Here is a 24,009-nt window from a genome sequence, read left to right as displayed (position 1 = left end):
CCCTAGAATTTTTTACGAGTAAAATATCTCTGAAGTATATTCCCATTAATATTTACCTTTTTTAGTACACCAGGGTGACTAGGAACATGAAACTGTCCAGCTATGACTTCGTGTTTCACAGGAGTTTAAATATGAGGAAACACAAAGGCCAAATCCCCTTAATCATCCATCACAATGAGTAAAACCACAGAATACAGTTCTGATGCGTAGCAAAAGATTGTTGAGCATCACAAACTAGAAAGTGGCTGTAAGACAATAGCTAAAGAATTGAAAATCCCCATTTTGACCATCAGGGCAATAATTAAGAAGTTATAACCAACTAAAGATGTTATGAATCTGCCAGGAAAAGGACGTGTGTCTATACTGTCTTAATGCACGGCGAGTATGAAAGTTTGAGTGGCCAAAGACTCTCCAAGGATCACAGATGGAGAATTGCAGAGATTAGTTGAGTCTTAGGGTCAGAAAGCCTAAAAAAAAAATTATCAAACAACCCCTACATCCCCACATGTTGTTTGGGAGGGTTTAAAAAAAACCTCCTCGCTCATCCAAAAACAAATTCCAGCAAATGTAATTGTCAGACACGACTGGATCTTCAAACCGCACAGGGTTCTGTGGTCAGATGAGACTAAAACAGAGCTTTTTGGCAGCAAACACACTAGATGGGTTTGGTGAACACAAGGATAAAAAGTACCCCATGTGTACAATTTAATATACCATTGGATCTTTAATGTTGTGGGCATATTTTTCTGCTGGAGGTCCTGGACTTCTTGTTCAGATACATGGCATTGTGGATTCTATCAAATATCAACAGATAAAAAATCAAAACCTGACGCCTTCTGCTAGAAATCTTATAATATGCCGTGGTTGGATCTTCCATCAGGACAACGATCCAAAACAAACATCAAAATCAAAACAAAAATTTGTTGTGGAGCACAAAATGAAGCTTCTGCCATGACCGTCTCAGTCCCCTGACCTGATGAGTGGCTGAACTGAAGAGGAGAAGCACCAACATGGATCTGGGAATCTGAAGGATCTGGAGAGATTCTGTATGGAGGAATGGTCTCTGATCTCTTGTCAGTTATTCTCCAAACTCATCAGGCATTATAGAAGAAGACTCAGAGCTGTTATCTTGGCAAAAGGAGATTGCAAAAAGTATTTAATAAAAGGGGTTCAATAATTGTGGCCAACGTGTTTTGGAGAAAAACATTTATTTCATAATGTGATTTCCCCCCACTTTCAATTCTTTTACTTCAATGAAAGGTCAGAATTTTGCACATTTTTTGAATGAAAGATCACAAGGATAATCGATGCAGATTTATTTTTTACAGCCAATTTTGATCATATTTACCAGGGGGTTCAATAATTGTGGAGGGCACTGTATATATATATATATATATATATATATATATATATATATATATATATATATATATATATATATATATATATAGGCCTATGTTGCAAAAATCATCAAATCATCAAAAGGACATTCCAATTTCAAATAAATTAATAATAATAATAATAATAATAATAAATATCTTCCAAACATTAGTTTATTTCAATTTCAAAATAATAAAAATGATAACATATTTTCCAAACATTTGGTCATTTCGATTTCAAATAATTAATAATAATAATAGCAAATATGTTCCAATCACAAGGTCATTCCTGATTTGCACACACACACACACATAATATATATGTTGTTCTGAAATATAATATGTTGTCCTGTCGCAGACCTGAGCGTGTTCCCGTAGACCGGTGGCGGAGGGCGGAGCAGGAACATGGGGGAGGTCTAGTGTAGCCTCTGTTCTCGGCTCTCGGTCCTCGGCTCGAGTCGGGCGCTCATTCGGGGCGTGTTTCAGCTCAGGCTTGAATGGAGACGGAAATATGTGAGTTTCTGTGAAAAAAAAAAAAAAAAAACACACACGGACGCGGACGCGGAGTAGAGCCGCAGGCCGGAGAACATTCACATCCAGTGACCCGGAGCTCTAAAACAACTGGAAGAGGATTTTACTCGTCTGCAAACTGTGAGTTTATCAAGAAAAGAGGATTTTTCTTTCTGCCTTTTTTGTATCGTGTGGATTATTGTTTCTGTTGAAAAGAGATACAAAGACACGCGCGAAAGTGCGTTCTGCATGTTTCTTACAGGCGATGCAGAGAGTAGCAATTATAGTTCCGTTTCTGAAACATTTGTATCGTTAATATCTCATTTGGATTGTTTTCTACCGGGACAACCTATTATATTCAGTCTGGTGTTGCATCAAACGTTTAAAGTTAAACAGTTAGCCGTGGACTTTGCGATTAAATACACTGGAAATGAACCTCAAGATTCGCTTTCATTGTTTTCTGTGAACTGGGCGTTTGAATGCGGGTTTGTTTCAGAGCTTCTGTCGGACTCTTCTTTGTGTTCAGATCCACAAAAGCGCCCGATCGGAAGAAAAGGTGCTCCCGGTTACAGCCCAGGACGTTTTATGTTTTGACTCTGTTTGTAAGCACAGTTAATAGTATTACATCGAAAGTAAGTTGTTTTGCTGTTTAGCCATATCTCGATAAAGTGATGTTTAACGTAATGATTCACTTTTGCGAATCGATTCGTTTCATATCCCGCTTCGGTTGAGTCACCCTCCCAGAAGCTTTGTATTTGTTACTTTTTTGTTTACTTTTATTTAACTGTTTTTAATTGTTATTTTGACATGTTTTTGTGTTTATGATTCCAACATGTCACCCGCTTCACGCTCGCAGTCAAGCAGTTTACGAATAGGCAGCGAATCGAATCGTAGATTGAAAGGATCCGGTTCAAAAGAATGACTCGTTGGCCATTCGAGCATCGCTAGTAATACTTATTCACTGGCTGCTGTTACATTTAGTGCTGATTATAATACAATGCAAGTAATGTGAAAGTAATATAAAACATTTCCACAACCCATAAATGTAACTTTGGGTAATATGAATGTATCTGTAATTATAAACGTTTTCCTCGAAACTGAACTCTTAATGCATACTTTTTTGCATTTGACCTTAGTGATTTCAATCTTATACGTGCATAAATTTAAATCAAACTCGTATTTTTCAGTGCACTCGCGGTTTAGAAGTGATTTGTCATTGTTTGCATTTCGCTCTCAAGCAAGACCTCAATAACTAATGCTCGTACTGGATACCATTTTTAATAGGGTTTTTGTTGTATAAACTTTTTACTTGTATGCAGAACGTATACAAAAAACAATTTTCTTCTTAATTTTGTTAGTTGTATTTAGTTTACTGTGTCACGTAGAGTGCGGTCGCATGAAGGCCCGAAAGCCTCGGCCTCTCGTAAGCGCGGGTGCCGTAGGTGTCGCGCATGTCACGCGGGGGTGATTGACGCCGCCAGTCCGAGGCTTTGAGGCCCGTGCGGTGCGATGAGCTCAGATGTCTCATGTGCCGTCTCCAAGGAGACTGTAACCCGAGAACTAGATTAAAACACTCAATGGACGCTCATGATCGCAATGGACAAAACATTTTGACGTTACAGTGTGTTTTGATCCTTCATAAACGAAAGTGCAGTGTAGTTGAATTTTAGGCTTCATTTAGTGCCTGTAATGTGTCTTGTGGCGTCTGAGCATGTGTGTTTGTTCAACTGTGTTGTTTTTTAAATAGGTCAGTTGAGACCTGGAATAATGAGTAACTATATCCAGGCAGAATACACACCTGGGACCGGTGTCTTCGTTCATAAATCACAGCTGCCACGCCTAACATTCACACACGCATTACTGCAGCTGCCGAACGCATCCACACTGAATACAGATGGACTTCTGGGGCTTTACAGTAAAACTATGGTGCAAAACCTAGTCGTGCTGTCCTGGATTCAGATTCAGTATCTTGTAGGATGTGGACGCTTGTGTTGGTCTCGTGGACCTCTTGAGATTGTGAGGTCTGTCTGCTAATTTAACCTGTCTCACGGTGCAGATTTAATTTTTTTAGTTGTTATGCACAGTCAATATCAAGTACTAATCTTTACTTCTGTGTATTATGTTGTTCTGACATTAGTTTTCTCTTCTAAAACGGGAATATTCACTCTTGTCCATCCTATTATCTATTGGTCATGACATAATAATCAGCCAACATTTCTACATTGATTTATCTAGTCTGTATGTTTTTTTTGTGTGTGTGTGTGTTAGATTGTTCCACTATCACACCTGTAGCTGAAGCGTTTACGAGCAGTTCCCACGTAAACACGAAAGTGTTCAGAGCTCTGTCCCAGGTGTGGTCACATTAGTGAAATTTCATGAGCAGAAATGCTCCATTGTTTATAATCTAGCAGCTTTCTGTTTTGTTAATGTGGTGAATTCGCTCAAACAACTTGAACTGTTGTGAAATCTGTGTAGGGATCTTTCGCCTTCAGACGAATTTCCCTGTTGTGTGGATTCCTATTGAAATGACTGGATTTGACTATGAAAAAATCTCCTGAATGACAGTAAATGTGATCACAACTTAAAGGGATAGTTCACCTAAAAATGCACGTTCTGTCATCCATTACTCACCATCGTCTCTCCAAACTCGTAAGACTTTCGTTCATCTTCTGAACACAAATGAAGATATTTTTGATGAAATCTGAGAGATTTCTGTCCGTCCATTGACGGTCTACGTAACTACCACTTTCAAGTCCCAGAAAGGTAAAGACATCATTAAAGTAATCCATGTGACTCCAGTGGTTTAACCTTGAAAGTGGTAGCCTAGTGGTGTTACTGTCTGTGGAGGGGCAGAAATATCTCTGATTTGATCAAAAACAGCTTCATTTGTGTTCAGAAGATGAAGGAAAGTCTTACGGGTTTAGAACGGCATGAGGGTAAAGAATGACTTTTCATTTTTTGGGTGATCTAACCCTTAAAGACTAAAAAATAGTGAATATGAAAATGTCTAATTGTGGGAATCTTGAGGAACTTGATTCACACTTTTATAATTTCATGAACAATTCTTTCAGTACTTTTGATTAAGCCAGGCAAGTAATTACCATATTTTATGGTGAAAAAAGAAGTCAGATGGGAACATAAGTCGTACTGGGTCAAAGTTGCGTTATTGAAAGGAAAAAAGAAAAGCGAAGTCGCATTGGTGTCCAAGTCACATTTTATTAGCAGCATATTCAGATATAATGTAAAGTACTGGTCTTACAAACTTTATTTTAGTTCCTCTAACTCCACAAAAAATGTAATATACAGAACAAGAATGAAAAGTACAAGTATAAAATAAACATATATTCTAGTTGTATTCCTTATAAACATTTATTAAAAACACCAAGCTTAAACTGATTTAAATTGAATTAATGTGTGTGAAATGCACTGTATTAATAAACTTACGAACTATTGACTTGTTGCATAAAATGATTATCTGAAATCAAAAAACCAAAAATAGTTGCTAGAATGCTAGAACTGATATGGTGTGTGTGTGTGTGTGTGTGTCGCTCCTCCTCAGACTGATGGGTGACACATGCTCCGAATCCGTCCTGGACAAATGGTGTCTTATCAGCTCCGTAAACAACTCCTGACGGCCCACACACACTCAGCATGTGTGTTTGTGCTTGAAGAAACGCTGTCTGTCTCGTCCCGTCTCACATGAGTCTTGTTAGGAGACAGAAATGTGAGCGAAAATAGATGCCGCAGTGCCGCCTCTAATTTAGATAATCGAATCGAGCTGTTACTTTAGAGCGAGCAAAACAACTCTGCATAAAACCATGCGGAAATAGACGGTTATTTCCTAATATTGTTTTAAGTTTCATACTTTCATATCGGGGTGTGTGTGTGTGTAAAGGTCAGACGGCCATAGAAACACACCCCCCGTCTGACCCATCACGCGTACCCTCGCATTCATTCCCATAGTAACACACAAGCTCAGTTGCTGTGGAGATGACAGGCGATGGCTGGGGAATGTGTGTGTGTGTGTGACTGAGTAATGGGGTTTTTATGGAGATGCCGAAGTCCTTGTGCAGGACGCTTTGGCGGAGCTTAGTCACAAAAAGTGTTTTAATGTTCTTAAAGCATTACAGAAGTGTGTTCATGTCACCTGTTTGTCTCAGTAACATACTTGAAGTCATTTTAAAATGATTAGGAATGTGATTATGTACGTATATTGCTGTGAGATGTTCGAGCACAATGGGCATCATTCAGTGTGTGAGCAGAACGAATTTCTGTGTGAAATTGTGTGTTGCCCAAATTGTTGCGTTTAATTGAATGAGACGATTTAGGTGAGAATGATTTAAGAACAATTTCCCAAGCCCGTGTTTTAAGAATAAGGCTCTTCGTTTTTACATAAAGGTCAAATGTGGGGTTTCGGGTTTGAATATGTGTGTAAATTAGGGCTGCGCGATATTGATGAAAATATGTGATAACTTTCCCTGATGGCACACGTACGTCTCCAAGATGTCAGTTAAAGAGCAGTTCATCTGGTAAACATCCTTTAAAAATTTTTTACTTGCATTCTAAATCATAAACATCTTAAAGACGTTTTCTAGATGTCTATTTAACATCTGCTGGGAAATGTCTTGGAGACGCATTGCAGATGAACACTCGTGAAACGTGTCCGAGATGTGTGTTTGTGCTAACATTAGCCGCTTTCCGACCAAGTAGTTACAGGAACTTAGTTCTAGGAACTGTCCACTTCTAAACAGTTCTATGAACTACTCTCCCCCAAACTCGGTTTTGCTGTTTGCGTTCGCACTGGCCAAGTGGCCATAGGAACTGGTAGGAGGGGTAAGGGAGTGACGTAAGCACGGTGACTTTTATTTTGACGGCGCAACGGACCTTTATTTTGACGGCGCTGAGAACGCCAGAGCAAACAATGCTCGCATTCTCTGTGTTTATTAGTTAGCGATCTGTCTAACAGTACTGTTTAATATCTTATTAGATAGAACTGTTATAGAAAGTAGACAGTATATGAAAAAAAGGTTATTAGCCTATGCCGTGTGGTTGAAGTCCAGTGTTGCTAGCTGGGCAGATAAACATAATCAAGTTAGGCTTGGTCCCCTCAAAGTTGCGTTGGATGTTCTCTTCAGCATAAAGGTTTAGGGCCCGTCCACACGGAGACGCGTTTCACTGTATACGTATAAATTTTTTATCGTATTGGCGTTTCGTCCACACGGATCCGGCGTTTTCGGAGACTGAAACCGCTATTTTTTGAAACCGGGTCCCAAGGTGGATAAATCTGAAAACGCCGCCCTTGCGTTTTCGTGTGTACGGCCAATCCGTACATTTTGTGAAACGATGATGTCATCACACCAAGTGTCAACTAGTCAGACACCGCTAAGTCACAGCAACAATTGCCGACTACATGCTTGTGTTCGTGCTGCAGAAGCTACTGAGCCTCTTTAATTTCTTTATTTATTATTTAGGCCTACTTGAATGTATTTTTATTTCATTTTTTTTTTTTTTTAAATTTAGGCCTATTTATATTTTCTTTCTTATGCTATGATGCTTGTCTGTTGTCTGATTAAGACATTTTGTAGGAATGGGCGTTTCAAGAAAAAATAATATTCGACGATCGCTGGGAATTATTTGATTATTATTCAAAAAACGGTGCACCCTGCCTCTCATGATCACCGGTAAAACGGCGTTCGCTCAAATTCCACTCTGACATTAAATTTCTCTGTACTGTAGGCCTACGTGTTGTAGCCATTAAAGAACATGTATTTAGTTTCATATTTATGCGTGAATAATATGTTTTTTTTTTTTTATTTGATCTATGTTGATTATATGAAAAGTGAACAGCATGTAATCATAAGATGCGCAATATATCGGGAGACATAGGCTAATTTTGACCACATTAAGTTTTGTTTTGTATAAAACCTTTCTTTAAAGTGAATTTCGTTTTGTATAAATTGTATCTTAATTTTAATCAGTGTTTCATCAACCAATTGCCAATATAGCAGACAATTTAATCAGGACATGGAGGCACTGGCGCGATATTTGCATTGCTCGTGAACTGAGCTTGTCTCATAAATGAACCGAAACTCAGAAATGTATCTATAGAAAGCTTGAAATGTCCACTTTTAAACAAAACAATTCAAAACGAAAAGAAACAGACAACTCTCTTATGTAATCCGTATGAAATGTGCTTTTCTCTCTATAGGCACGTTCACAATACTGCAAAGGTGGCGAGTCTGCATCGTCAACATCTTTAGCCGAGACTGACACAGAAAAAAATAGTTTATTAATAAACAATTAAAATGTCTCCTTGCTACATTTGACACATTCATAATGATTACTTTTGCCGGTTCTTTGTGGCAAGCTTTACGCGTCCGCTAACTATCGAATATCGTGACTCATATTTTGCACCAGGCCATTTATGGTTTTTCATATTGTTCAACAAAGTTCTTGATAAAAAAAGAAAAGAAAAAAAGAAGCTACTGTGCCTAATATTATTGTTGTATACAGCGCGCAAGGTTTATGCGCATGCTTTAAGTCTTCTCCGTTTTTAGTGTATGTCTGTGGCAGAATTACAGCGCCACATACTGGTCTGGCATGTACACTACATCGTTTTGAGTCGGTTTCAGTGGTTTCGTGTGTACGCAGATATTTCTTGAGACGACGCCGTGGTTACGGAATTTTTTTTTTGAACGGGGAAAAAAAAATATCGGATAGGGAAAGCTCTGGCTTCGTGTGGACGTGGCCTTAGAGACCCATCTATCACTGTTTTCCATGTTTGTATAGTTAGTTTATGGAGTAAATATATAGGCTATAATCTGTGTGTTTACATTCTAGCTGTTTTAAAAATGGCGGGTGCTGGTGCTCCACGTGCGTTCGGTCAATCAGCGTACACTAACGTCACGGGTAGTTCCTATAGTGCTGGTTTAGACCCTACTCTGAAGTAGGACCTAAATTAGTTCCTACAAATGGGGTTCCTAGAACTAAAATCGTTCCTAGTTCCTGCGGTGCGAACACGCCGACATCCGGGTACTTTAGCCAATAGTTCTAGGAACTGTGAAAAGGTTCCTCCGGTCGGAAAGCGGCTATTATATGCAATAATGTTATGTGTAATGTGTAAAATCAATTTAGATTATATTTTATGGATGCACGATATCGGCCACCACCGTATCAGCCGATATACGTTCATTTTTAATGTTATCGTTATCGGCCCGATAAGAAAATTTGGCCGATATATTAAAGCCGATAAATAATGTATTATTTCCTCCAGCTGAGACACTTCAGATGTGCACTGTTCAACATGATGGTTTTGAATTGCTTGAAATATGATTGAAATCATTTAAAAAAGGGAAAATAAGTTATATAAGTCATAAGTTACATAAAATTATAATGAGAACATTATTATAATTGTGTGCTTGGGACGTGGCTTTTAATGGTGCAACTTGTTTTTGTAATCAGGCTCTCAAAAATGATTTATAAATGTGGATTTAGATTTATCGGCCAATATATCGGTTATCGGCTTACAAACAGGCTATAAGGAGTTATTGATATCGGCCAAAATATTTCATATAGGAGCATCCCTATTATAATTCTTGGAGTGTTCCTCTTTGCCATCCGCGGCATTTACATGTTTTGCATATAACTATAGTCTTTTAAACCAAAATACAAATATAATTGAGGTGCTATATTGTTTTGGCACTAAATTGTCTTATTAATAGCTTTGTTTCATCCAAAGTTGCAATTTTAACTTCTGAAAAATTGGAATATCGCATATAACATTTGCAGATAAAGCAGTGTTTCCATCCCATGTGTTCAAGAAAACAAAATCTTCATTTCCTGGGAAACTGGCTCAAAATATCAGTAATAAAATGAAAGTGGTTGTAATCGGGGAGAAACTGTGGCTCTTTTTCCCTCCATCATAAATGAGTGTGTCTCAGAGCGTCAGACGAAACACAAACGCTGTCATGTTCTCTTGCGTTCGGATGCTGGTGTTCGGGAACACAGTCGTGAGACGATTCTGGAGGGAATTAAACCAAATCATTCTGTTCACACACTTTGACTCGGGCGTTTCAGAGCCACCAAACCAACATTAGAGATGCTGCGATGCCATTGGTCCGCTGGTTAATATAGTATCCAATCACATCCACTGTTAAGGCAAGACTTTTTTTTTTTTTTTTTGCTTATTGCATTGAGGGATTTATTCTGTAAATGTGTTTCCAATCATAGTCTTATTATCAGATGATAAATTTATCCACTTCAATGTTTAACTGAATTTTTTTAATGGCAATTTTTACAATTGTAAAAATTGCACAAAAAAAATTACAAAGTGAATTGGCTTTTCCCTCCAGTGTTTTATTTTATTTTTTTATATATAGATTTCTTTTATATTTTTGTAATTCTTGAATGATGTTTAAAGGTGCTCTAAGTAACTTTTTAACCTTAACTGAACAGCTTTGGAGTCAGTGGAATGGTTATATTACTTATTTCGGGTTGAATGGTGGTGGTTTCGCACCCCCCTGGTGCCCGAGAGCGGAAAAAACTCACTTGCAAAAGTGGAACTTTGCGAAGCTCGCCGTCAGGAAGTATCGCGTGATATCAGGTCTCGCGATGTAACAAATTGCTTGACGGCACTGCACATGTACACGCCCCCATTCAAGCACCGGCTAGCTATAAGCAAAGGGCAACGATAGATTGAGTTATGGCTGAGCCTGTAAAAAAGTAGCAGAAAGCGAGGAAATCTGAATGGGGAGAACTGAGAGAAACAGAAGCCTGCAAAACGGATGCTGACCTGGCCTTCTTGCTGTTGCTGTTGCACTTGCAAGTATCTTTGGAATAAACTGTGTTTAATATTTAAATTTCAAGTAATTGTGACCTCAGGATGTTTGCTATTGTCTGTAAAGGTTTTTATTATGATCGCTGTCTGTTACGGGCTTACTAGTACGCTAGATATAACTTTGATGTTAGCATTGTCATAGCAAACACGTTTGATTTCTTTAGTTGTTTGGCCATTCCTCTGTCGGTTTTATTTGTGTAACTTGAACTTTTATTTTATGTCAGTAAGTCAGCGCGTCTGATAATAGGCAATAAACATGTTGCACATATCATGATCGAGCTAGAAAAAACGTTCTGATGTTACCGTCATTCTACCAGATTAACTTATAGACCTTACTAATATAACTTTAGACAAATATTAGCCTCCGATATATATATATATATTGTTTTATGCTCATGCCCACTCTCCCAAAAACAAACAAACACGAAAGCAGTAGATCGCCTCGTTCATATCGTTCGATCACGGTAAAAATACTAGTATGCATGACAACACAATAAAAAAAAAAAATCGCCATCAGTTGGAAATAAAATATTGCTTTACTTGCCTCGGTAGACATAACGTTAACTGGTTTTGAAATAGCCGGTTCCTCTGATCAGCTGGGTTGACAGCTGATCAGCTGGGTTGCTCGTGACGAGGGGAGAGGGACAACAGTTCAGTTTTACGACAGAGTGTTTGAAAGCATTTACTACCAGACACTAGGGGGAGCTTCGTAGAGAAAAAACACTCAGGCTTGCCTGGTGTCCCTTTAAAAAGCATATAATTGTTAATCCTGCCTAAGTACAGGATTTGGCACTCCTCTCATCTGTCAGAGTTTCCCCCACAGGTCCGTCCTCTCCTGTCTGCCGGCCTCCAAGATAGATTCTCTCAGGAGTAAAGTGGAGTTGCTGAAGCTGCCACTGTCTCTGTCGTCCAAATCCATCTCTGAGCGCAAGTCTCAGCTGGGCGGATCCACCGAGCGCTCCAGGGGCGGAGCTGGGGCCCATAAACCCCGCCCACCGGCCCCAGACATGGACAACGAGTCGCAGTACTCCGGATATTCCTACAAGTCTTCCCATTCACGCAGCTCTCGCAAACACAGGTACACGCAAATCCCAGCGCTTTTATGGGAGCTTGTTTGGAATTTAAAAATTGTAGCTAAAAGATAATTGTGTTGTTTTTTTTGTTTTTTTCTCTCAGAATTGGACGAGTTTAGATCTGAGAGAAAAAAAAGTCATAATTGCGGGATGTAAACTTGCAATTGCGAGAAAAGAAGTCAGAATTGTTAGTTGCAATTACCTTTTTTTTTTTTTTAATTCAGTGATGGAAACAAGCTACTATATATATATATATATATATATATATATATATATATATATATATATATATATATATATATATATATATTTTTTTTTTTTTTTGTGATACTGAAATTGGTGAAATTTCAGTGGTATTGGTAAATGGTCATTTAAAAACATACTTATGCATTTTTTCCCCTCAGAATTGGACTTTATAACCCGAGTTTATATCTGGGGAAAAAAAGTCAGAATTGCAAGATGTAAACTTGCCATTGTTTAGGAAAGAAGTCCGAATCATAAGATAGTTGCTATTACCTTTTATATTTATATTCAGTGATGGAAACAAGCTTGCATCGTTTTTTGTGATATTGAAATTTGTGAATTTTCAGTAGTATCAAATATTTAAAGCAAAAAATAACTACAGTATCTTGTGATATAGTTATCGTAAAATAAAACTACTCCTATCTCATATCTCCCACCCTTAATGTCAACAGAGGCTTCTTTCTTTCGTTTGCAGTGTACAGACGGCTTTAGTGGCTCCGTGTGTTTGCTGGTTGTGAAGGCCAGTGCTGTATAAAGTAACTTGTGTCCCGTGTCTTTAGGGACCGGAGAGACAGACATCGCTCTAAGAGCCGAGACAGCAGCAGTCGAGCAGACAAATCCGTCACCATCCAGGCTCCCGGAGAGCCACTGCTGGACGCCGAGTCCACACGCGGAGACGACCGGGTCAGTGCAAAACATGTGTTTCGAGAGCATTACAGGGAGAAGAGTAAAGTAAAACTTCAGGACACAGCAAATCTACTTTAAAAACACCTTTCTTTCTTTTTGGCCAGCTATAGAGTTTGTTGTCATTTTGTTGTTTTTAATGGTGCAAATATTTGATTGTTCCTTAAAACAGACATTTTCTTCATGCTGAATGTAATTTCTTGTTTTCTTGATTTTAATTGTGGAGTGTTTTTGCTATATATATATATATATATATATATATATATATATATAACTCAAACTCATTCCAGCGTCAATTTAGTTAATTAATGTTTTAAATTAGCTTTTATTTTTTATTTAGTTAATTTTTAGTAATTTTGTCATGTGCTTGTCATTTTGTTTTTATTATTATTATTATAATTATTATTAAATATTGCTATTTAAGTTTCATTTATTTTTATTTCAGTTTTATTTTATTTTTTTCCAAGTTAATAACTTTAGTGCTTCAATTTATACGTATTTCAGTTTATTGCCAACATGGGCAACATTTCTAAATTTCATTAAGTTTAAGTTTTTCAACTATTTAAACTGTTTAAGTTAACTATTTAAGTTTTATTTAAGCTGTATTTCAGTTAAAATAAATATTTGTAGTTAAAGGAGAACTCCGGACAATTTTAACATTGAGCTCATTTTTTTTGTAAATTTGGAGTGCTGTCAGTACAGAGAACAACGACAAAAATCGGTGTTGCCTACACCGTGTTATCCTCTTTTTAAAATTTGCACCCTGTTGACTTCAATGGGGCAAGTTTTAAACCTGCTTTTAGCCTCTTAACATCCTTGATGTGTCATTACAAGTGCACAGCCATGTTAGATGATTCCTTCAGCGTGAACACGGGTGAATCTGACTGCAGTAGATGTGAAAGATATGAATAAAAGTGATGTTAATTCAGCCAGCGCACATACCTGTATTTACATCCTGTTTTCGGTCGAAGTCCATAGTAATCGATTGTCGAGTTCACGCGCATAGGTTTAGTTACCTATGATCACGCGCGTGAACTCGACAATCGATTACTATGGACTTAGACTGAAAACAAAGCGTTTATAAGCGTGTTTTTGAGACTGTCTTTGGTTCACTGCAGTTTTAAGGAGGAAATACTCAGCAATGGTGTCGACTTATGAATTTACACATGATTTGTCTTAAAGCGTATTCAAAACACCACATAGACACATAAACAACATTAAAAACATATCTAAGATGTTCCCGCTGCCCTCAGTGTGTTATTGTCACTCACAGACTCTCTCTTGATTCCCCGTCAGGATGATAACTGGGGCGAGACCACGACCGTAGTGACCGGGACGTCCGAGCACAGCGTCTCGAATGAAGACCTCACACGGGCGTCGAAAGAGCTTGAGGACTCTTCGCCCCTGGAGTGCCGTCGTTTCGCGGGACCCGTCCTGAGTGGCATTCTGGGCCTGTTTGCGCTCCTGACGCCCCTGGCCTTCCTCCTGCTGCCTCAGCTGCTGTGGCGCGACTCCCTGGACCCCTGCGGGACGCCCTGCGAAGGCCTGTACGTGTCCCTGGCCTTCAAGCTCCTGGTCCTCCTCATCTCGTCCTGGGCTCTGTTCCTCCGGCCTCCGCGCGCCACGCTCCCGCGCTTCTTCGTCTTCCGCTGCCTGTTGATGGCGCTGGTCTTCCTCTTCGTGGCGTCGTACTGGCTGTTCTACGGCGTGAGGGTGCTGGAGCCCCGAGAGCGCGACTACAGGGGCATTGTGGGATACGCCGTGTCGCTGGTGGACGCGCTGCTGTTCATCCAGTATTTGGCGCTCGTGCTCCTGGAGGTGAGGCACCTCAGGCCGGCTTTCTGCCTCAAAGTGGTCCGCACCACCGACGGAGCCAGCCGCTTCTACAACGTGGGACACCTCAGGTGAGAGCGCTGACCGAGGACAGGCCATAACTCACTGTACATGTTGCAGATCATTGCACAGTGTCTTCATTTACTATTATTATTATTCCTTTATTATAGGGATGCACCAATATGAAAATGTTGGCCGATACCGATAACTCTCTATTTGAAAGCCGATAACCGATATATTGGCCGATAAATCTAAATCCAAATTTGTATATAATTTTTGGGAACGTGATACAAAAACAGAAGTCTCACCATTAAAATCCCCGTTCCAAGCACGCAATTATGTTCTCATTATAATTTTATGTAGCCGATATGAGAGATTTGCATGTTGCACTGAACTGTATTTTCCTTTTTTGAAATGATATCAATCATATTTCGAGCAATTCAAAACCATCATGTTGAATGGTGCACATCTCAGCTGAAGGAGACAATACATTATATATCGGCTTTAATATATCAGCCAAATTTTCTTATTAGGCCGATAACATTATAAACAAACATATATCGGCCGATATGTTGTGCATTCTTAAAATTCAATAATACAACAAATCACAACCCATTCCCTTACCGATACATTATTCTGATAATAAATTAATAAATGCCATATAACCAGAGAAAATATTCACAGCTTTTGTGAAGATGGTTGTCACATGTTGTTTTTCCAAATGCCGTTAAAGCGACCCAAACTCAGAGCCGGTGCAGAGATGTTGTTTTTCCGCTTAGATCACATATAATGAGCAGCTCTCGTGTGAATGAACTCAGCGCCGCGCTTCACTCTGAAATGTGCAGCGCATGCATTATTCAGATCATAGCTTTTGGTGTTTGATGATCGCACTGAGCAAAACTCTTTATCATTCTTTTTATTTATCACCCTTTTTATTCAGTTTACTCTTTTGAAGACATTTTTAACAGTTAAACCAAATATAGTTTTAAAGTTTTTAGCAAAAATAAATTGTAAACACCTGATATAGTTTTGTTAGGTGTTAACAGTTTAGGACCCATGGACCAGATGTTTGAAAGAAGACCCGGAGTCAGAATTATAAAAAAAATTGAAGAAAAGTTTTACTGAAGATAGTTTGCAGTTTCATCAGCAGAAGTCAGCTTCAAGACTCACACAGGAGTTCGTAGGCCACCCCCCTTTACAGTTACACAGATCACAGCAGTTATACCATTTCTAAGGCCTAAGCTACGTCATTGTTTACAGGCTGAATGATTCTGATTGGCCAAGAAATTGATAAACATAGTAATTTTCCACACATATACAGATAGACAGAAGCATATCTCCATAGATTATGCCGCTGACACTCGGACCCTGAAGTTAGGCACGTCGTGACCTTCCAGGTCGCAGATTTGGGTTGCTGAGCGCCAGCATGTCTCGAACAACAACTCAGTCAATCTCCAACAATGCCAGTGGTTCCTTACCCTGTAAGCAAGAAGACTAACACACACACCAACACACAGCTTTTCCAGGGTTGGATTTGGCCAGGCTCTAACTATAAACAGGAGTCTCATCTCAAATCATCAAGATAACAAGTTCTTTCTCTCAGGATAGGAAACTTTAGTATAAATGGAAACTATAGGATTTAACTGACAAATGGTCCCTTAAACTATATACTTCAATGACCCCTATGTGTTTTAACATGTTGAAGACCTTTCTCAAACACAAAACCAGTCCCTATTTAATTTCTGGAAGCAATGGACAAGTAATGTAAATAGTAAATAGGCAAGCAATGTTACTACATTCAAATATCAAATACTGACATTAAAGAATACATGAAAAGAACATTTCAGTAATCACACTGGTAACTTCTATAACAAAGTCAAATCTCCAGAGAAGTCATCCAACTCATGTGATATTTAGAAGGAAAAAAAAAATATTGATTAATACCTTGATTATAATCACTTCTTACTAATACATTGAAGCAGCAGTGGATTCCAATCCACCCCCTTCAGTTTGACCATACATTTGCCTTGCCATGAAAATAGCCACAGAAGCACGGCGTTAAAAAACAAACGAACATAGTTGCACTAAGCCTAAGCCATATCACAATATTGGTTTTATTTCAAATACTCACAAAGCCCCAGAATAAAGCAGAAGTGTGAAGAATCGTGGTGTTGTAAACTGTGTGTGTGTGTGTGTGTTCTCAGTATCCAGCGAGCAGCGGTGTGGGTCCTGGATCACTACTACACTGATTTCTCAGTCTACAACCCTGCTTTACTCAATCTACCCAAGTCCATCCTGTCTAAAAAGATGTCTGGATTTAAAGTCTACTCTCTGGGAGAAGGTATGCGACATGTCATGGTCTTTCTCCATTTTTTACGTGTATTTTTCTCTTGTGTTTTCGCTCTTTTCCTTCCCAAAGTATCTTTGTCGATGAATGTGATTTTGATTTGTGTTTGATTGTCCACTGGTTCTGACTTGTTGTTTTTGCTCCCCAGAGAACAGCACTAATAACTCGACGGGCCAGTCCCGTGCGATGATCGCCGCCGCCGCCCGCCGGAGAGACAACTCTCATAACGAATATTACTACGAGGAGGCGGAGATGGACCGCAGGGTCCGCAAGCGCAAGGCCAGGTCAGAGTCCTGGAACACACTTCAACACAACTAGTCTCGAATATCTGGGTGAATCTCACAAAACAACAAAGAAAAAAAATCATTATTACATACAATAATGATCTAATGATGGAAATATAAAACTTTGAATTAGTCCGAATGTAGATGGAAATAGGGCTGTCACGATTCCTCGATTTAAAAAAATCCTCGATTGCAATTTCCCCGTGTCGTATAACCGGTAAAATACCGGAAGTGGCGCGTTCCACCTTTTTCTAAGGCTACGCGATATATTAAAGCCATTTACAATCATAATATAGCATAGTGCTATTGTACAGTTTTTTTCTTTTTCCACAGAGAAGCACGACGCTTTAATTATGTACATGCGTGCAGATTACATGTTAAAAGTACCTCAGCTCCGTTCACAGTAAACGCTGCTCCACACACACTCAGTCTCTGCATGCGCTGTTTGTTTGGGTTTCCAGTAACGTGCATTTGGGAACGCAAAAATTTGTTCATCGCGATTTCAAAATAAAAGTTTAAACCCTCGCTCTGAGTTTGCATGTTTTGATGTGCACATGTTCTTGTGCAAGAAATTACAGCGGCTGTTGCATTTCTATCATACAGAAGTGACCAAATACTAAAGATTAAGTGGACATTTGAATTAAATGTTGTTTGGCCAATATTAAACAGGGATTTGATCATGCCATAGTCTAACAACAACTAACACCAGCCCGGTGTTACACTGCGTTAAACTATTAAAGGGATAGTTCAGCCAAAAATGAAAATCACCCCATGATTTACTCACCCTGACACCATCCTAGGTGTATATGACTTTCTTCTTTCAGACGAACACAATCAGTTATATTAAAAAATGTCCTGGCTCTTCCATGCTTTATAATGGCAGTGAATGGGTTTATTTTTTTCGAAGTCCATTAAATCGCATCCATCCGTGATTAAAGTGCTCGAAACGGCTCTGACGGGCCGTACACAAGTCGACTTATGCCACAAGAGTCACACTTGACGATGTATGATGTAGATGTATGCTTTGAGTCTCTCGCGGTTCAAACAAACAGGGCTGGGCAACAGTGTTCATCATTACTTTGTGCGTCAAGTTGAAGTGTGACTTTTTTGGCGAAAATCGATGCGTACGGCCGTCTGCCGGAAGCTAGTTATTTTAGTTGATCTAGTTTTTAATTTGGATATTTCTCTTACACGAACGCATCGCTTCACTTCAGAAGGCCTTTATTAACCCCCCAGAGCAGTGTGGAGCACTTTAATCAAGGATGGATGCACTTTGATGGACTTCAAAACAGAAACTGACATTCACTGTCATTATCAAGGTTGGATTAGCAAAGAAATGTTTTAATAAAACTCTGATTGTGTTTGTCTGAAAGAAGAATGTCATATACACCTAGGATGGTGTCAGGGTGAGTAAATCATGGGGTGATTTTAGTTTTTGGGTGAGCTATATCTTCAATCTTTGGTCTGTGGAGAGCGTGAGCTCATAGTTGTGTTTCTCCTCCCAGGCTGGTGGTGGCAGTAGAGGAGGCGTTCACTCATATCAAACGGCTCCAGGACGACGAGGTGGCGGCGTCCCCCAAACACCCGCGCGAGGTGATGGACCCCCGGGAGGCGGCGCAGGCCATCTTCGCCCCCATGGCTCGAGCCATGCAGAAGTACCTGCGCACGACCCGCCAGCAGCCCTACCACAGCATGGAGAGCATCATCGCCCACCTGCAGTTCTGCATCACACACAACATGACGCCCAAGGTGACTAAACCGAGACGAGACACACTTCTGCCTCCATCTGCACGCAATACTCACACAACTTAGTGCATGTCACAATATTTGCAATATACAGTAGTCAACGTTTGAAGCGGATCGAAAAAGTTAATCAAAGTTGTCCTAAGACAAGAACGGGTATTGTTCAAAATTCATATATAACTTTGATGAAAGTTATGTTTTGATCCACTTCAAATGTTGACTCCTGTATAAGCAGACTTCACTGAGTACTGTATCTCACAATGCGATCGTCTCAACATGAACTTCCAATGCTAGTGTGACGAATGAACCTGGAAGTAACACTAAAGGAATAGTTCATTTAAAAATGAATCCTGTCATCATTAGGGGCTTTCACACCGGGTAGTTCTGGGAACTTGCAACCAGGAGAACTAATAGTTCTTCAAAATATCTTCTTTTATGTTCAACAGAATAAAGAAACTCACACAGGATTGAAACAACTTGAGGGCGAGTAAAAAGGGGCTTTCGCAACAGAGGAACATTTTTATTATTCCTAGAACTATTGGCGGAAGTTCCCGGATTTTGCCGTGTTCGCACCACAGAAACTAGGAACGATTTTAGTTCAAAAACCGTGATAGATGGAGCTCTGAAAGTACCGTCTACTTTCTATGTATAATAGTTCTAATACCGTGTTCGACAGATCGTAAATGAACACTGAGAATGTGAGCGCTGTTTGTTTGCTCTGGCGTCCTCAGCGCCGTCAAAATAAAAGTCACGACAATAAGCACGGCTTACGCAGACCTGCCAACCTGTACGCATTTTGCGTAGCGGATACGCATTTTGACATCAAAGTACGCTGCTACGATTTGTCACTCTAAACTACGCAAAAACCTGGTGACGCCTCTGTGCACACGCTGTCCTCAAATCAAGCTAAAGCAAAATAAGAAAAGTTCGACCAATCATAGCGCTAGGTTCATTCCCCAAATAGCAAGCGTGGATGATTGACAAATGCGTAAGGCCTAGCCTATCATTAAAAAGAGACTGAAAATCGACAACAATAAAGATTCCCGCCCGACCTCCCGCGGCCGCCGTCTGACTTATTTCATAAGCGTGGACACTGGACAGTACAGTACGGTCCTTCTGATTCCTGATTCTGACTGAAGGTAAACGGCCTGGGGTCGATGTGGAAAGTTGATTGTTAAGTTAACTTAATCTTATGGATTCGATGATCACACAGATTGCATGGATTATTTTATAATACTCCGTTAAGTTATTCATGGTCACTCAGAAAAGAGGAAGACATCATTCAGTCATGCAAATAATAAAATGCTCAAGTAATGCTGAACTATAAATCTTGAAATCGCTATGGCTTAACTTTGTGATTATGAAAGTGCTGTGATTTGTGGATAAGCGCGAGTCTGGAGAAACAGGCGTTTATTTATTCATTCATTGTGTTGAGAAACGTAGCCTTCATGTGTTACGTTATTGTGTTAATTATAACTAAAGTACCTAATTATGTTACATATTTATTTTGTATGAAAACTAGTGTGTTAATTACTTATGGATTAAAAAGTAGGCTACCGTTGTCTCAGTGCTGCGCGAGCTCTCTCACAAACGCGACGCGCGTGCACAGAGAGAGAAGATCATTGTAAAATGATAATTGACGGGCTAAGTTTCAATTTTGTTCTTGCTTGTTTTGTTTTTTTCTGTCAAAAATCATTTTGTATTATCCATCCGTGCTTTTAAAATTTGTTAAATGGCGGATGTTTTACTGTTAACACAGCCCTCATTATGTCGGATTCTTTTTAGAATAAGTGATTGGTTATGCTATTATTGGACTCCTGTCTATTCTTGTCAACTGTTTTCTATAAATATGTTTGTATTGGCTAACATTTATTCAGCTAATGCGTGCATGTCCTGTTAAAATGTGCAATGTTCAAATGCAAAGACAGCACGTCACAAATATAAGCCCTTTTCCCTGTGGGATTTAGTATCATATTAGATATTGGAAAATAAATTAACTAGCTAATCTTAATTGTACAAAATGTTCCTATGTTTTTTTTATCTTTTTTTTAATACTGTATTCTAGGGGTTTCTTAATTTTAGACTAGTTGACCAGCACACATTATATGCAGTGCACTAATATAATGCATGTGTGTCATCGTGTCCAACCGCCCATACAATAAACACCCACAAAACACCCCCCCCTCCAACACCCCCACCACCCCCCCCCCCCCCCCCCCCCCGTCGTCAATACGCAAAAAAAATTTGCAGGGTTGGCAGGTATGCTTACGTCACTTCAGAGTTCCTACTGGCGGTGCGAATGCAACCAGGAAAGAGTTCGTAAAGAAAATGTTCTTTAGGGAACCCACTGACTTCCATAGTTGGAAAAAATATATATATACTGTGGAAGTCAGTGGGTTCTTCAAAATATCTTCTTTTATGTTCAACAGAAGAAAGAAACTCTCACAGGATTGAAACAACTTGAGGACGAGTAAATGATGACAGAATTTTTATTAAGTGAACTATTCCTTTAATATGATTTTCTGCATCTCTTTCTTGACTCTTTATTTTAGTTTTCATTTTTAACTGCCAAAACTTAAGACATTGTTCCGCAAAATTTAATTAAAATACGAAATAACTGATAACTACTATGTATGTATTTCCTATCTGAAAAGTATTTTCTGGACTGCTATTCAAATTGTAATATATTGTTCAGCATTGCATAGGAAATGGCTTTATTTGATTGAAACCTTTCCAAAAGAAATATTTTCAACAATTTGTTTTTTTTGTCAAAAATATTTTATAGAATATAAAAATAAATGTAAAGAATATATATATATATATATATATATATATATATATATATATATATATAATATATATATATATATAATTATTATTATTATTTATTATTATTAATTATTATTTAACTAATCATTTTGATTAATTTAAATGAATAAATAAATATATTATCTGTTATTTTAATTTAGCATTTTGCCAGTGCACAAACCTGTCCTTTTCCTAATTAAATTAATTGTATCACTATTTTTTTTATTTATTATAAACTTGTGTATACGGATATAATTTACCAATGATGAATGTATAAGGAAAAGTTTATATTTTGTCTCGTTACTGGTGAATCCATCACTGGTTAATTTTAAGTGTGGTGTAATAACTTGTTCCAGTACAAAGAATTAGCAAAATGCTGTTTAAAGTACATGTAGATGCAGTATAGCATGCTAATCAACATGCATTTTAATCTGTTCCCGTCCCACTGGTGTTTAAATCTCTCATCCGTCCCTCCACCAGGCGTTCCTGGAGCGGTACCTTTCCCCAGGTCCCACCATGCAGTACCAGCGTGAGAACGGCAGGGGGCGCCAGTGGACCCTGGTGAGCGAGGAGCCCGTGACATCAGCGCTGCGACAGGGACTCGTGTTCTCCCTCCGGCGCCTCGACTTCGCCCTGGTCGTCACGGTGACGCCCCTCCCCTTTTTCAACCTGGGCGAGGAGTTCATCGACCCCAAGAGCCACAAGTTCGTGATGCGGCTTCAGTCGGAAACCTCTGTGTGAGAGGACAGTGAGACAGAGACAGAGGGACACAACCACTCCATTTCTTTCTAGATATCACTTTTAAACGACTGTTTGTATGTTTTTTTATACACTACATGAACTCCTTCGATCTAGAGACCGTCAGGATGACTCTAGACTGACTAACTCTTCTGCGTTTCAGCTGTGAATAATGATCAAATACACTTTCACAAATCAGTCTCTGCGAGACGCACCAGCAACTCTATACACACACACACACACACAAACACGTTTATCCTTCAAGACCCATGACAAATGATGGAAACACTATAAGATTGTAGCTGATCAACGCGGAGAAATCAAGTGCTTTACTATTGAATGATTGCGGATCAAAAGCACATGAGAAGCATGTTTGTAACACTACTCGTCGTGAATGTTTTTAAGATGTCGTATGTTTTTGCAGTACTTTATTCTTTATCCTAATGAATCGAGGGGCCTTTATATCATTGGTTTACATTGTTCTGTTCACCAGCAAACTCACTGTCCGTTCCCCGGAGCGCGGTTTTCTTCCCAACACAGTCGTGGTTTGGTTTTGTTTGGTATGTGCGTCTGTCATGACCAATCAAATGTGTGACATTTACATGAAATACAAAGACATGAATGTGTGCCAATCGTTGTACCTGTGCCTGCAGAGCTATGCACACACACACACACACACACACTGAGCTGGCCGGATCCGGACCGGACTCAGATTTCCAGTGGTTTGAGGAAACGAATGACCTCGTCCATCCCGTGTCCTCAACCGACCTCCAGCTTTTGGTCACTGTAGTTTTCCCACACATCTTGTACATAACTCATTCTGCTTTTATACACTCGTGGACGTCAGTGAAAGAGGAATTTGACCTGATGTAGGTGGTTATGGTTTTCAGAACTGACCGTTTCGGTTTTAGGCCTGATGCATGGATACAGGCGATGCAGTTTTGTACCTTTTTTTTTTTTACTTTTATCATTTTGTATGAAAGTTAAGCTAATCTTTTAACATTTTCCCTTTAAAAAAATGGTTTGTTGTAAAGAGATTTGTAGATTTTTTAGTTATTGTGTGGAAACCAATTGATAATTTCAGAACTAAAAATGTTGCAGCCTTTTTTTTTTTTTTAAATAAAAGATCAACTCGACTCTACTTTTAAGAGTTTGGCTCATGTTTTGAGTATATATGTAGTTGATTGTCTGTTTATAGAGTCTGTATTTAAAGAGTATTTTAAGCAGTGGTTTTTAATGTCCTGTTGCCCTAGTTTTGGGTTTTAAAGCTTATTTTAGTCTAGATCTCCACTACTCTCCTATCGCCCACACTGTTGGTTTGCGCATTTATAAGAATTAAAAAAATCATTGTTCATTTGGACTGCGGGCGTTACAATTATAAACTGAAGGCCTCGGCTCCGTTCAGCACGAGCTGCAGACTTCACTCATCACATGACGAGAGTAAGGCGAGATAACCACGTCCTCTAATACATGCCATCACAAATTTAAAAGTTAAAGTGAAAAGCATTCATAAACTGGTAAAGTTTATATA

General features: G+C 39.0%; 1 protein-coding gene across 1 annotated transcript; it reads left to right on the top strand.

Annotated features, from left to right (window-relative positions):
* Window positions 1–1,753: 1,753 nt before the first annotated feature.
* On the top strand, window positions 1,754–23,619 carry vangl2 (VANGL planar cell polarity protein 2). Its single transcript, XM_081359822.1, has 8 exons — window positions 1,754–2,030; window positions 11,549–11,803; window positions 12,602–12,725; window positions 14,022–14,629; window positions 16,763–16,899; window positions 17,054–17,189; window positions 18,695–18,938; window positions 22,221–23,619. The coding sequence occupies exons 2-8, from the start codon at window positions 11,733–11,735 to the stop codon at window positions 22,479–22,481; spliced, it is 1,581 nt and encodes a 526-aa protein (XP_081215948.1). The 5' UTR covers window positions 1,754–2,030; window positions 11,549–11,732; the 3' UTR covers window positions 22,482–23,619.
* Window positions 23,620–24,009: the final 390 nt, after the last annotated feature.

The sequence above is a fragment of the Scardinius erythrophthalmus genome (assembly GCF_964197995.2).
Source record: "Scardinius erythrophthalmus genome assembly, chromosome: 2".
NCBI classification, from domain to species: Eukaryota; Metazoa; Chordata; class Actinopteri; order Cypriniformes; family Leuciscidae; genus Scardinius; species Scardinius erythrophthalmus.
Note: the sequence above shows the minus strand (reverse complement) of the source record. Positions and strands in the feature narration are given on the sequence as shown.

Excerpts from the sequence above, each read along its gene's own strand:
- vangl2 (XM_081359822.1), top strand. The coding sequence starts at position 11,733 with ATGGACAACGAGTCGCAGTACTCCGGATATTCCTACAAGTCTTCCCAT. Across the intron at positions 14,630-16,762 it reads TACAACGTGGGACACCTCAG|TATCCAGCGAGCAGCGGTGT; the intron begins GTGAGAGCGCTG and ends GTGTGTTCTCAG. Across the intron at positions 17,190-18,694 it reads GTCCGCAAGCGCAAGGCCAG|GCTGGTGGTGGCAGTAGAGG; the intron begins GTCAGAGTCCTG and ends TTCTCCTCCCAG.